The sequence below is a fragment of the Nerophis lumbriciformis genome, linkage group LG21, assembly GCF_033978685.3.
Source record: "Nerophis lumbriciformis linkage group LG21, RoL_Nlum_v2.1, whole genome shotgun sequence".
Classification (NCBI taxonomy): domain Eukaryota; kingdom Metazoa; phylum Chordata; class Actinopteri; order Syngnathiformes; family Syngnathidae; genus Nerophis; species Nerophis lumbriciformis.
The window spans coordinates 34,725,001-34,740,053 of record NC_084568.2 but is presented as its reverse complement, the minus strand read 5'-3'; the positions used below and the strand labels follow the sequence as shown (position 1 = coordinate 34,740,053).

Below are 15,053 nucleotides of genomic sequence, written 5' to 3'. Positions count from 1 at the left end.
ATACAATTTTTCTGATAATGTATATATAATATAATATATATATATATATATATATATATATATATATATATATATATATATATATATACATATAGGGTTCTGCGCAGTATCTTGGCTGTTCCTCGGACTGCGCTCTTCTGGACTGAGGCTATATACTAGTTACTATGGTAATCTAATTAGTTACTATGGTAATCTTAAATCACAGCAGCTCAGACGAAGCACCAAGCAGTGTGGGCGTGGTGTGTTTCCAGAGCGGCCAGCCTGAAATGTGTGTATCAGGGACAGACGCGGAAAGAGATTTTTACAGCAAAGTTCTAAAGCTTAGTGATATATCAGATGTATCAGATTTTTTTTACCCTTAGCGTTCATATTTCTCTGTGTTTGTTGCATTTTTGTTGGGTTTCGCTTGATTGTAAAGTATGTGGATGGAGAGGGGATTCGACGTTCACATGTTGTCAATATTCAGTGTTTTATTGTTCATAGTTAATATTGTATTCTTTATTTTCATGTACATTCTGGGTGTCTCATTCATTAAAAAAAAAAGTAAAATTCCGTTCCGTTTTTCAAGGCGGTCTGTCATAACGTTTTTATCCTACTCAGTGGCCTAGTGGTTAGAGTGTCCGCCCTGAGATCGGTCGGTTGTGAGTTCAAAACTCGGCCGAGTCATACCAAAGACTATAAAAATGGGAGCCATTACCTCCCTGCTTGGCACTCAGCATCAAGGGTTGGAATTGGGGGTTAAATCTCCAAAAATGGTTCTCGGACGAGGGCACAGCTGCTGCTCACTTCTCCTCTCACCTCCCAGGGGGTTAATCAAGGGTGATGGGTCAAATGCGGAGAATAATTTCGCCACACCGAGTGTGTGTGACAATCATTGCTACTTTAACCATACTTGCCAACCCTCCCGAATTTTCCGGGAGACTCCCGAAATTCAGCGCCTCTCCCGAAAACCTCCCGGGACAAATATTCTCCCGAAAATCTCCCGATTTTCAGCCGGAGCTGGAAGCCACGCCCCCTCCAGCTCCATGCGGACCTGAGTGAGGACAGCCTTTTTTCATGACGGGAGGACAACAGGGTGACAAGAACTAAATCATCCAGACTAGAGATAAATTGTAGTATTATGTTTATTTTACCTAAAAATAAATATATTTATTAATTAAAAAAAAAAAAAACTAAATACATTTTTACTATATTTTGCTAAAAACATCAAAATTAATTGTATTTTTATTTGTATTTTTTCGTGACTTCTTATTACATCCAGCCATATAATTATACATTAAAATAAACATATTTGAAATAATTGATTTCAAATTATCATAATAATTCATTTAAAATTACGATATTTAATTATTAAAATAATTGCTTGTTTATCAACAACTTTAGCATTTTATTCATTACATTTTGAAACTCTCAGAAGCCAATTTATGTTATATTCCTTAATATTTATTTATGCAAGTTTGAGGTATCAATTATCTAAACACAGTTTGTTTGCATATTTTCAGGATGTAGATATCTATATATATATATATATATATATATATATATATATATATATATATATATATATATATGTGTATGAAATACTTGACTTGGTGAATTCTAGCTGTCAATATACTCCTCCCCTCTTAACCACGCCCCCAACCACGCCCCCACCCCCACCTCCCGAAATCAGAGGTCTCAAGGTTGGCAAGTATGACTTTAACTTTTTAACTTTTTAGCATTCAATCAGACACTATTGTGAGGTTTTGTATCAGTGTTCCTAAAAATATATATACCGGCCCCCAGATGCATTTTTTTTCTCTAAATTTGGCCCCTGAGTCAAAATAATTGCCCAGTCCTGGTCTATGGTGTGTGTACGCCAGCGGGTCCCACCTACGCCCACAGAGACAAATGTTGTGGATGACTGACAAGAGGTCACTCTGTTCATTGAATTCTACTAGTGAATAAACACACTCAGGTGCTGATAGCGATGCGCAGAGCGAACCCTCTTGTACCCTTGATTGTAAGCGACAGACGAACACAAACGGACGTCACAATTGATGTAAAGTTATCGAGTTAGCTTTCATCCATCATTCAATTAGTTGATGTATTGACTGTCAACTAAGTAGAGACCCCTGCTTTTGAGGATGAATAACTGTTTGTAATGGAAGACACTTGCACAGCTAATATTTAGTCAGACTAGAAAGTATGAGGATGAAATGTGTTGCTGAGGAAGACAACATGTGTCTAATGCGTGAGGACCTCCAACTGTTTCTTGGCTGGTGGTTGTTTTGCGTCCTGGCTCCGCAATGCATTTGCAAATTGCACATCTTCGGATTGGATTGTGCTGTTCTGGTCTGACAGGCTTACCCCTGAACTCATCCCCGTGATATTTACGGCATCTGATACAATGTGTGATAATGAGCTGCCAATCTGCTCCGGCAGATGGACCCAGTGTGTGGCTCGTAAAAAAGAAAAAAAAAACGCTCCACTTTCCCCTGTTGTGAATTCTCCGCAGTAGTAAAGCATAAGCAGATAAGATAAGAATTATGGAAGAAGTGTGCTGGGCGAGCAAGATGACACAATGTGCCTGAGGTGCTGTCAGTCTGTTGACCAACAGTCCTGCTGGGTGGGTGCCAAGGTCTGACGGGGCTCTCTGGGGAAATAAGTGGACACACACATTAGAATAACCGGCGTGGACTGGCACACATCACAACACACGCCTTTTTATATTGTTGGTATGTCATATCATGTCCACTGTTTGAACAGATCATGCCTCTCACCCCTTTTTGTCCATCAATGTCCTTGTTCAAGTCCTCCTCTCATCATGGCTCCAGCAGCACACCACCTTTCATCACATTCTGGACTATTTTGTTCATAATTGTTTATCTCACCTCTTTATTTGTTTTAATTGTTTTCTATTTCTTCATTAATTGTGTGTATTTATGTATGTGTGTCTATACATATGTGTATATATGTATTAATACATATTTGTGTATGTGTGTATATATATATATATATATATATATATATATATATATATATATATATATATATATATATACACATCCGCATATAGGTATTCGTATATACACTCACTCATGTACACACATGTATTCATACATATAAAAACATTGTACTGTATGTATACATATACACATATATATATATATATATATATATATATATCTATCTATCTATCTATCTATCTATCTATCTATCTATCTATCTATCTATCTATCTATATATATATATATAAATATATAAATATATATACACATCCGCATATACAGTTGGTATCCGTATATACACTCACTCATGTACACGCATATGTATTCATACATATAAAAACATTGGTATATACATATATATACATGTACACGTATATACACATATATATACACACACATACACATATATATATATATATATTTATATATATATATATATATATATATATATATATTTACATATATCCACATATACCGGTAGGTGTTAGTATATACACTCATGTACACACATATGTATTCACATATATTAAAAAACATTGGTATATATACATATACACATACTGTATATACACCTATTTATACACACACATACATAAATACACACATATACATATATATGTATACATATATATATGTATATATATATATATATATATATAGTGTTTATAAATACACTGTATATATATACACATTGTATACATCTATACACAGTATATAATAATAATAATAATGGATTAGATTTTATATCGCGCTTTTCTATTGTTAGATTCTCAAAGCGCTCACAGAGAAGTGGGAACCCATCATTCATTCACACCTGGTGGTGGTAAGCTACATTTGTAGCCACAGCTGCTCTGGGTTAGACTGACGGAAGCGAGGCTGCCAGTTTGCGCCTACGGCCCCTACGACCACCACCTATCACTCATTAATCATTCATTCACCAGTGTGAGCGGCACCGGGGGCAAGGGTGAAGTGTCCTGCCCAAGGACACAACGGCAGCGATTTGGATGTCAAGAGGCGGGGAGAACCTGCAACCCTCAGGTTTCTGGCACGGCCCCTCTACCCACTACGCCATACCGCCCCATATATACATACAGGTAAAAGCCAGTAAATTAGAATATTTTGAAAAACTTGATTTATTTCAGTAATTGCATTCAAAAGGTGTAACTTGTAAATGATAAATGATAAATGGGTTGTACTTGTATAGCGCTTTTCTACCTTCAAGGTACTCAAAGCGCTTTGACACTACTTCCACATTTACCCATTCACACACACATTCACACACTGATGGAGGGAGCTGCCATGCAAGGCGCTAACCAGCACCCATCAGGAGCAAGGGTGAAGTGTCTTGCTCAGGACACAACGGACATGACGAGGTTGGTACTAGGTGGGGATTGAACCAGGGACCCTCGGGTCGCGCACGGCCAACATTATATTTATTCATTGCACACAGACTGATGCATTCAAATGTTTATTTCATTTAATTTTGATGATTTGAAGTGGCAACAAATGAAAATCCAAAATTCCGTGTGTCACAAAATTAGAATATTACTTAAGGCTAATACAAAAAAGGGATTTTTAGAAATGTTGGCCAACTGAAAAGTATGAAAATGAAAAATATGAGCATGTACAATACTCAATACTTGGTTGGAGCTCCTTTTGCCTCAATTACTGCGTTAATGCGGCGTGGCATGGAGTCGATGAGTTTCTGGCACTGCTCAGGTGTTATGAGAGCCCAGGTTGCTCTGATAGTGGCCTTCAACTCTTCTGCGTTTTTGGGTCTGGCATTCTGCATCTTCCTTTTCACAATACCCCACAGATTTTCTATGGGGCTAAGGTCAGGGGAGTTGGCGGGCCAATTTAGAACAGAAATACCATGGTCCGTAAACCAGGCACGGGTAGATTTTGCGCTGTGTGCAGGCGCCAAGTCCTGTTGGAACTTGAAATCTCCATCTCCATAGAGCAGGTCAGCAGCAGGAAGCATGAAGTGCTCTAAAACTTGCTGGTAGACGGCTGCGTTGACCCTGGATCTCAGGAAACAGAGTGGACCGACACCAGCAGATGACATGGCACCCCAAACCATCACTGATGGTGGAAACTTTACACTAGACTTCAGGCAACGTGGATCCTGTGCCTCTCCTGTCTTCCTCCAGACTCTGGGACCTCGATTTCCAAAGGAAATGCAAAATTTGCATGGTTGGGTGATGGTTTGGGGTGCCATGTCATTTGCTGGTGTCGGTCCACTCTGTTTCCTGAGATCCAGGGTCAACGCAGCCGTCTACCAGCAAGTTTTAGAGCACTTCATGCTTCCTGCTGCTGACCTGCTCTATGGTGATGGAGATTTCAAGTTCCAACAGGACTTGGCGCCTGCACACAGCGCAAAATCTACCCGTGCCTGGTTTACGGACCATGGTATTTCTGTTCTAAATTGGCCCGCCAACTCCCCTGACCTTAGCCCCATAGAAAATCTGTGGGGTATTGTGAAAAGGAAGATGCAGAATGCCAGACCCAAAAACGCAGAAGAGTTGAAGGCCACTATCAGAGCAACCTGGGCTCTCATAACACCTGAGCAGTGCCAGAAACTCATCGACTCCATGCCACGCCGCATTAACGCAGTAATTGAGGCAAAAGGAGCTCCAACCAAGTATTGAGTATTGTACATGCTCATATTTTTCATTTTCATACTTTTCAGTTCGCCAACATTTCTAAAAATCCCTTTTTTGTATTAGCCTTAAGTTATATTCTAATTTTGTGACACACGGAATTTTGGATTTTCATTTGTTGCCACTTCAAATCATCAAAATTAAATGAAATAAACATTTGAATGCATCAGTCTGTGTGCAATGAATAAATATAATGTACAAGTTACACCTTTTGAATGCAATTACTGAAATAAATCAAGTTTTTCAAAATATTCTAATTTACTGGCTTTTACCTATATATATATATATATATATATATATATATATATATATATATATATATATTTATTTACACTCTTTGTATATATCTATACACAGTATATACACACCTCCTAATGAGCAAAACTGGAAAGTGAGTTAGCACAACAGGAGACGGTTGCGGTCTAAACGGCAGATGGTGCGACCAGAATCCTCGCTCCGGAGCCAGGGCCTCGGGTGTGATCGGGTTTGCTGCACATCCAGTAAGGGTTGTCATCAGACATGGTGGTGAGGTGTTTAGGACTGAGACTGAACATATTTGAGTCCCTTCCCACAGCACAATGGTGTCTCTCTCTCTCCCAGCGGCCCGAGGAGTGACTGACATGAGTTGTGTGTTTGTATGCGAGAAGGGAAGGATGTTTACGCACGGTGTCTTCTCCACTCCACTGCTTGTGTGCAGTCAGCAGACCTTGGGCCTGACCAATGCCACTCTCAATCAGCCGCCTGTCTCTCTCTGCAGCTCACACACCTCCAGACGGAATAAGGAGGGCTTGAGTCGTCCCCGTGCCGTGTAAAAAAAAGTCCAACATGTGTGATTTTCCCCACGTCTTTCCTGGCAGAGAACCCCCGGGAGTCTTGCTTCGAGCCGGGGCTGCTGCGGAACGGGACGCGGGTGGGCACCGAACTCAAGCTGGGCTCCGGCGTCACCTACCACTGCGACAGCGGCTACACGCTGGAGGGGGATCAAACCCTCACGTGCATCATGGGAGAGGACGGCAAGCCCAGCTGGAACAAAGACAAACCCATCTGCACTGGTAAACATCTGCAGACACAAAAACACACCTTCACCCTATCTCCAAATTGCACCTTTTTTTTCACTGGTCTACTGAAGGTGTACGGCAGGGAAGGGATTCATAAGTTCCTGGGTGGATCTCGCGTGAGAGGAGGAGGGGGTTAATCATTTTGCAATGCAGGTTGCTGAAAATGATGGAAAGCGCCACTCGATATCGGAAGTTGGAATTAAATTTTCAAATTATTCGCAATTCTTATTTGTAACTATTCTTAATAAATTTAAAAATATGAAAAATCGATTAAATTTTTTTTTTAAATTAAATACATATAAACACATATACATACACGCTTATATATATATATATATATATGTATATATATATATATGTATATATATATATATATATATATATATATATATATATATATATATATATATATATATATATATATAAAGTTTTAGTCCGTCTTTTAATTTTATTAAACAAATTAAATGTTTGGGTATAATTTTATTAAACAAATTAAATGTTTGTGTAGAATTTTATGAAACAAATATTAATTTTCGAGTATAATTTTATGAAACCAATTAAATGTTTGGCTAGAATTGTATTAAACATATTAAATGCTCGGGTATAATTTTATTAAACATATTAAACGTTTGGGTAGAATTTAATAAACAAATTAAATGTTTGACTATAATTTTATTAAACATATTAAAGGTTTGGGTATAATTTTTATGAAACAAATTACATGTTTGGCTAGAATTTTATTAAACATATCAAAAGTTTGGGTATAATTTTATGAAAAAAATTAAATGTTTGGGTATAGTTTTATTTAACATATTAAACATTTGGGTAGAATTTAATGAACAAATTAAATGTTTGGGTAGAATTTAATAAACAAATTAAATGTTTGACTATAATTTTAATAAACATATTAAATGTTTGGGTACAATTTTATAAAACAAATTACATGTTTGGCTTGAATTTTATTGAACATATTACATGTTTGGGTAGAATTTTACTAAACAAATTAAATGTTTGGGTAGAATTGTATGAAACAAATTAAATGTTTGGGTAGAATTTTATCAAACATATTAAATGTTTTGGGTATAATTTTATTAAAACAATTTTGTGTTTGGCTGTAATTTTACTAATTAATTTAAATGTTGGGGTATAATTTTATTAAACAATTACATTTTGGGGTATAATTTTATTAAACAAATTGAATGTTTGGGTACAATTTTATTAAACATATTAAATGTTTGGCTATATTTTTATTAAACATATTACATTTTTGGGGTATAATTTTATTAAAACCATTTTATGTTTGGGTATAATTTTATTAAACAAATACAATTTTAGGGTATAACTTTGTCAAACAAATACAATTTTGGGGTATAATTTTATTAAACAAATTAAATTTTGGGGTATAATATTAAACAAATTAAATTTTGAGGTTTAATTTTATCAAACAAATTAAATTTTGGCGTATAATATTATTAAACAAATTAAATTTTGAGGTATAATTTTATCAAACAAATACAATTTTGGGGTAGAATTGTTTTAGATAAAATAAATGTTTGGGTAGAATTTTATTAAACAAATCAATTTTTGGGGTAGAATTTTATTAGACAAAATAAATGTTTGGGTAGAATGTTATTAAACATATTAAATGTTTGTGTAGAATCTTATTCAACAAAACCAGTTTTCTTTTAAGTAATTACGAAAATGTATTAGAGCTGTTTATCTATGTTATGGAGGAATGTAGTTAATCAAAGAACTGACACCCATCCATCCATTTTCTACCGCTTGTCCCTTACGGCAAACTAATCAACGTATTATTGACCATATATTGATACTGTACTGGTATCGTTACTGTCGATATTTGGATCGAGCCGCATGCATTTGTTTTCTTTTATGAGCCCTTGCGTAGCGGTGTGTATTGAAGCATGTTCAGCTCGTCCTTGTCCTCCAGTGATAACGGTACATGTAAGAAACACGTTTTCCGCTAACTTTGTTGCAGCGCCGTGCGGTGGGCAGTACTCGGGTCAGGAAGGAGTGGTCCTGTCGCCCGGTTACCCCGGCAACTACAGCAATGCGAGGACCTGCCTGTACGCCGTGGTGGTTCCCAAGGATTACGGTAAGCCAAGCGATATTTCCTGCTGAAATGTTGTCATCACTCTAGAAGTACCGCAGTGAAATATGATACCAGTACTGTGCCTGTCATGCTGAAAGTGAAAGTGAAAGCAAGAACCGGGAGATTGCAATACAAATATGCAATATTTCTGGTGTCTTTGAGTGACAGGAAGGGGTGGGTGTATCGATCTAATTATCAGTAGGATGGATAACAAGGTGGGTTTTGATATCAAATTGACGTCAGCGCGTTGGGATCGATCCTTTTCTTTCAGTTTCTGTTTTCATGCGAGCGCAGCATCACTCATCTATCTGTGCCAACATCACACGTCCAGGCACACTTTGCCCTTCCCCACCTTGCCCTACTGACCACTGATGTTATTTTTCACAAATATCTGCGTATAATATTATTTCACTTGTTTTTTTACGTTTAAAAATATATATTTTGTTATTTTACAGCAGGGGTGTCCATACTTTTTCCACTGAGGGCCGCACACTGAAAAATTAAAGCATGCTGTAGCCATTTTAACATTTTTCATTTTCAAAACCATCCATTTTCTACCGCTTGTCCCTTTTGGGATCGCGGGGGGTGCTGGAGCCTATCCCAGCTGCACATGGGCGGAAGGCGGGGTACACCGTGGACAAGTCGCCACCGCATCACAGGGCCAACCCAGATAGACAACCAATACTATATGTTTATGTGTGTGTGTGTATATATATATATATATATATATATATATATATATATATATATATATTCTAACCTTTTTTTTAACTTTTAGGGCTTCCTTTAAGTTTGGTTCTGGGTCCTAGTCATAATTTGTATGTGCTTATGTACGTGTATATATACAGTAGTATATATATATATATATATATATATATATATATATATATATATATATATATATATATGCGTGTGTGTGTATATATATGTGTGTATATATGTAAATGTTTGTGTATAAAATGTGTGTGTGTGTATATACGTATGTAAATGTTTGTGCATAAAATGTGTGTGTGTGTGTGTGTGTATAAGTGTGTATATATGTATATGTGTGTATATAAATGTGTGTATATACTGTATGTGTGCGTGTGTGTATATATGTAAATGTTTGTTTAAATGTGTGTGTGTGTGTGTGTGTGTGTGTGTGTGTGTGTGTGTGTGTGTGTGTGTGTGTGTGTGTGTGTGTGTGTGTGTGTGTGTGTGTGTGTGTGTGGTCTATATATTTGTGTGTGTGTGTGTATATATGTATATGTGTGTGTATAAGTGTGCGTGTATACGTGTGTGTGTATATATATGTATATGTGTGTGTGTATAAGTGTGTGTATAAGTGTGTGTGTATATATATGTGTGTGTGTAAAAGTGTGTATATGTGTGTGTGTATATATGTATATGTATGTATGTGTGTGTATATATGTGTGTGTGTAAAAGTGTGTATACGTGTGTATATATATATGTATGTATGTGTGTGTGTATATATGTATATATTAGTGTATACAGTATATATCTGTATATCTATGTATATGTGTGTGTAAAAGTGTGTATATGTGTGTGTATATATATATAATTATATATATATATATATATATATATATATATATATATATATATATATATATATATATATATATATGTCTTAATAAGGTTATCCAAAAAATAGTGCTCGATACCGTAGTAGAGCGCAATATATGTATGTGTGGGAAAAAATCACAAGACTATTTCATCTCTACAGGCCTGTTTCATGAGGGGGGGTACCCTCAATCGTCAGGAGATTTTAATGGGAGCATTCGCATACCATGGTTTATATAGGGCACAGAGTGGGTGGGTACAGGCTGGCCTAGGGGCGTGGTGATTGGTTCATGTGTTACCTAGGAGGTGTTTCCGTCTATGGCGGCATGTTGTTACAATTTCGCTGCGCTTGTTGAGGGATGACAGGTCTGGACGGTAGATAATAAACAGTTTCTCTTTCAAGCATAGGTTGCATCTTTTATTACCACTATTGTAAGGTGTGCTGGATGCAAGAATTTGCCATGTTATTGAATATTCAACATTATTGTCTTTGAGGTCCCAAATGTGTTTGCTGAGAACTGTGGTATTTCGCAGGTTTTTGTTCCTGAAAGAAGCCTTGTGGTTGTTCCATCTGGTTTTGAATTCACCCTCGGTTAATCCTACATATGTGTCGGATGTGTTAATGTCCTTGCGTATTACCTTAGATTGGTAGACAACTGATGTTTGTAAGCATCCCCCGTTGAGAGGGCAACCAGGTTTCTTTCGACAGTTACATGCTTTGTTGGTTTTGGAGTCGTTCTGACTGGGGGTCGACGGCTCATTTGCAATTGTTTTGTTGTGGTTTGAGATGATTTGTCGTATATTGTTCATGCAGCTGTAGCTCAATTTGATGTTGTTCTTGTTGAATACTTTTCTTAGGTTGTTGTCTTTGGGAAAGTGTTTGTCAATCAGGTTGAGGAATTTGTGTCCAATGTTCGTTGAGACGTTTTTTCTGTATGGGGGGTTGTACCAGATGATGTCGTTCCGTTTTCTGTTCTTTTTTGGCTGGTTTCCTGGCGTGGGTTCATAGGTGAGGGTGAAATTGTATCCGCTTTCATCAAGGGCTTTTTGGTACGGGGGGGTTGCTTGGTCAAATTCAGCTTTGCTAGATGACAGCATCGATAGCCTTTTATTGATTCCGGTAGGTATTCTTTTCGTGGTGGTGGGTGGATGGTTGCTGTCATGGTGCACGTATTGGAGTGTTGTGTTGGGTTTCGTGAATGGTTGGTAGCTGTTATTTCTCAGGTTGAAAGTGACGTCAAGAAAGTTGACGGTTTGCTTGTTGGCTTCAATCGTGATCCGTAGGCCGTTCTCTTTGAAAATTTGGCATATGCGCTTCTTGGTATTCTCGCTGCTCCTTGGCGAGGCGCGACACACTGCCAGTCCGTCATCACGGTAAATACCAAGGTTCAGATTGAGGCTAGCGAGCTGGGAGAGGAGGAAACTCCCAACGAGTTCACACGTTTCTGCTCCGTCAAAACTTCCCATAGTGACGTCAAATGTTGCATTGTTCTTTTTTTGCCATGGTGTATTGTTGTGGATGAGAATGGAGTTTTTTGCGTGGATGATGATGTTTCTTTCGTTGCCTGTGATTGAGTCGTAGTCTGAGGCGAAGTCTAGTGCTTGAGTCAGTAGGTCTTGCGTGATGGAAGGGTAAAATTCCTCGATATCAAAGGAGATAAAGTTGTGCTGTTGTTTGTCTTGGATGTTGTTGAACCATTTGATTACTGCTGCTGTATTTCTCCATTGGTTGAGTGGTGTTTTGTCCTTGATTTTTGTGTTGACTCTGTCCAGGATTATTTTGCTGATTTTTCCTATTTCAGATTTAGTTGGGTTTATTAGTCGGCATGTTGGGTTATTTGCGAAGTTGGGTTTGTGATCCTTCAATGTGATGAAGGCTTCCTTGTTGGCTGTGGCGTCCACCCTGTCCTCAATGTCCAGTTCAGCCGCGATCCTTTTATTTTCCAGGTGGATGTTCTGTAAGGTGTTGGGTTGCGCTTTTTTGTATGATTTGGTGATGCTTCTGTCCAGTAAGGTGTGGTGTTCTGGTATGTCCATTCTGTAGAAGTTTGTGGTTTTATCGGCAGCTATGATGAGGTTGTTTACTTTCTTGATGCGCTCCTTGTCATTTTTCAGCTTGGTGAGGAGTGGGTTGCGGATTGGCTTGAATTTGACTGATTGTATCATTTTGAGCATGTCGTTCTCAAAATCCTTTAGTTCCTCAACTGTGGGTGGGTTCTTGGTAGATTGTTTATTATCTACCGTCCAGACCTGTCATCCCTCAACAAGCGCAGCGAAATTGTAACAACATGCCGCCATAGACGGAAACACCTCCTAGGTAACACATGAACCAATCACCACGCCCCTAGGCCAGCCTGTACCCACCCACTCTGTGCCCTATATAAACCATGGTATGCGAATGCTCCCATTAAAATCTCCTGACGATTGAGGGTACCCCCCTCATGAAACAGGCCTGTAGAGATGAAATAGTCTTGTGATTTTTTCCCACACATACATATATAATTAAAAAAAAACACACACATTGTCATTGTGGGGTATTTTTTGGTAGAATTTTGAGGACAAAATGGAGTTATTCCATTAGTTATTCCTAGGCCGGAACCTAGCTCTCTGTTCCAATGACTCACGGTGCCTGTGTATGTTTTCTAGTGGTGTTCAGCCAGTTCGCCTTCTTCCAGACCGCTCTGAACGACGTGGTGGAGGTTTTCGATGGACCCACTCAGTCCTCCCGGGTCCTAAGTTCCCTGTCTGGAACGCACACAGGTACTTGAACACACACACACACACACATACTGGTTATCAAAATTTGGTAAAACGGCCACTGCCCAGTTAGCTCATACACGTCTTTAAATCTCTGGATTGATGAAGTAATGTGCTGATCATTCTTACTGGGGACCCTGGGGAAAAAGAGTTAATATGCTTCATGGGGACCACATTTAAATCATTTTGCATAATTCACACAAATTTGTACGTGACTACTGAGGACCATTAAAACAAACAAAAAAAGTTCCAATTAAATATGACATGATCCTCAGAATACAGCACTACAGCTGTCCTCTTATAGGAAGTTTCACCACTTTAAATGTACCAGCTGCAGCCCGATGAGGGGGCTGCTGTGCAAATGTCTCACACTCAAACTAACAAGTAAACATATTTTATGGGCCGAAGCTTAAAAGTCACTTAGGCATCTTCAGAATGGATCTGACTATCATTTAAAAAGGTTTCTCTTTAGGGGACCTGTTTTTTTGTCCCCATACCGTCAGAGGTCCCCTAAAGGTGACTGTGTAAACAGAGCGATGTCCCCGTGAAATAAGCATTGCCAGAACACACACACACACACACACACACACACATGCTGTCTGCTTTATAAGGATAACAAATTGCAGGTATTTTTATACCTTAATTTAATTTTTCATCGGTTTTTTCTCAAAGACAAAAATGAATTTTACTCATTTTGGAATATGGCTCTAACATAACAGAATGTGGGAAAAGTGGATGCGCTGTGAATACTTATGTACACATGATTTTTTAAATTTTTATATATAAAAATTTGCCAAAAATACAACAAAAGTTTTCACATTGTCACTTTGGGGTATTGTGTGTTTTATATATATATATATATATATATATATATATATATATATATATATATATATATATATATATATATATATATATGCCAAAAATAAAAATAAAACTTTTCACATTGTCACTATGGGGTATTGTGTTTAGAATTTTTTGGGAAAAAAATGTAATCCATTTTAGAGTATATATATATATATATATATATATATATATATATATATATATATATATATATATATATATATATATATATATATATATATATATATATATATATATATATATGTATGTATATATATATATATATGTATATATATATATATATGTATATATATATATATATATATATATATGTATATATATGTATATATATATATATATATATATATATATATATATATGTATATATATATATATATATGTATATGTGTATATATATATATGTATATGTATATATATATATATATATATGTATATGTATATATAATATATATATATGTATAATATATATATGTATATGTATATATATATATATATATGTATATATGTATATGTATATATATATGTATATATATGTATATATGTATATGTATATATATACATATATATGTATGTATATGTATGTATATATGTATATATACACGTGTATATATATGTGTATATATATATATGTATGCATATATAAATGTATATATGTATATATATATATACATATATGTATGTATATATTTGTATATGTGTATATATAAACATATATGTATGTGTATATATGTATATATATATATATATAGAGAGAGAGAAAGAAATGTATATATGTATACATATATAGATGTGTATATATGTGTGTATATATGTGTATATATATACTGTATATATATATATATATATATATATATATATATATATATATAGATATAGATAGATAGATAAATGTGTGTATATATATATATATATATATATATATATATATATATATATATATATATATATATATATATATAAATATGTATATTCAGAGTGCAATGGTGTCACTTTATCGATGGGAAAATGCCTTTTCAGACAATATGATTTGCCTGAGCGGCTAGGAGAC

General features: G+C 36.1%; 1 protein-coding gene across 1 annotated transcript in view; it reads left to right on the top strand.

Annotated features, from left to right (window-relative positions):
* The window catches only part of csmd2 (CUB and Sushi multiple domains 2), an 828,472-nt gene that overhangs the window by 548,713 nt on the left and 264,706 nt on the right, over positions 1–15,053 (top strand). Inside the window, exons 31-33 of the mRNA XM_061982429.2 lie at positions 6,508–6,702; positions 8,705–8,821; positions 13,028–13,141. Of these exons, the coding sequence (XP_061838413.2) occupies positions 6,508–6,702; positions 8,705–8,821; positions 13,028–13,141 (426 nt within the window). The remainder of the gene's footprint in view (positions 1–6,507; positions 6,703–8,704; positions 8,822–13,027; positions 13,142–15,053) is intronic.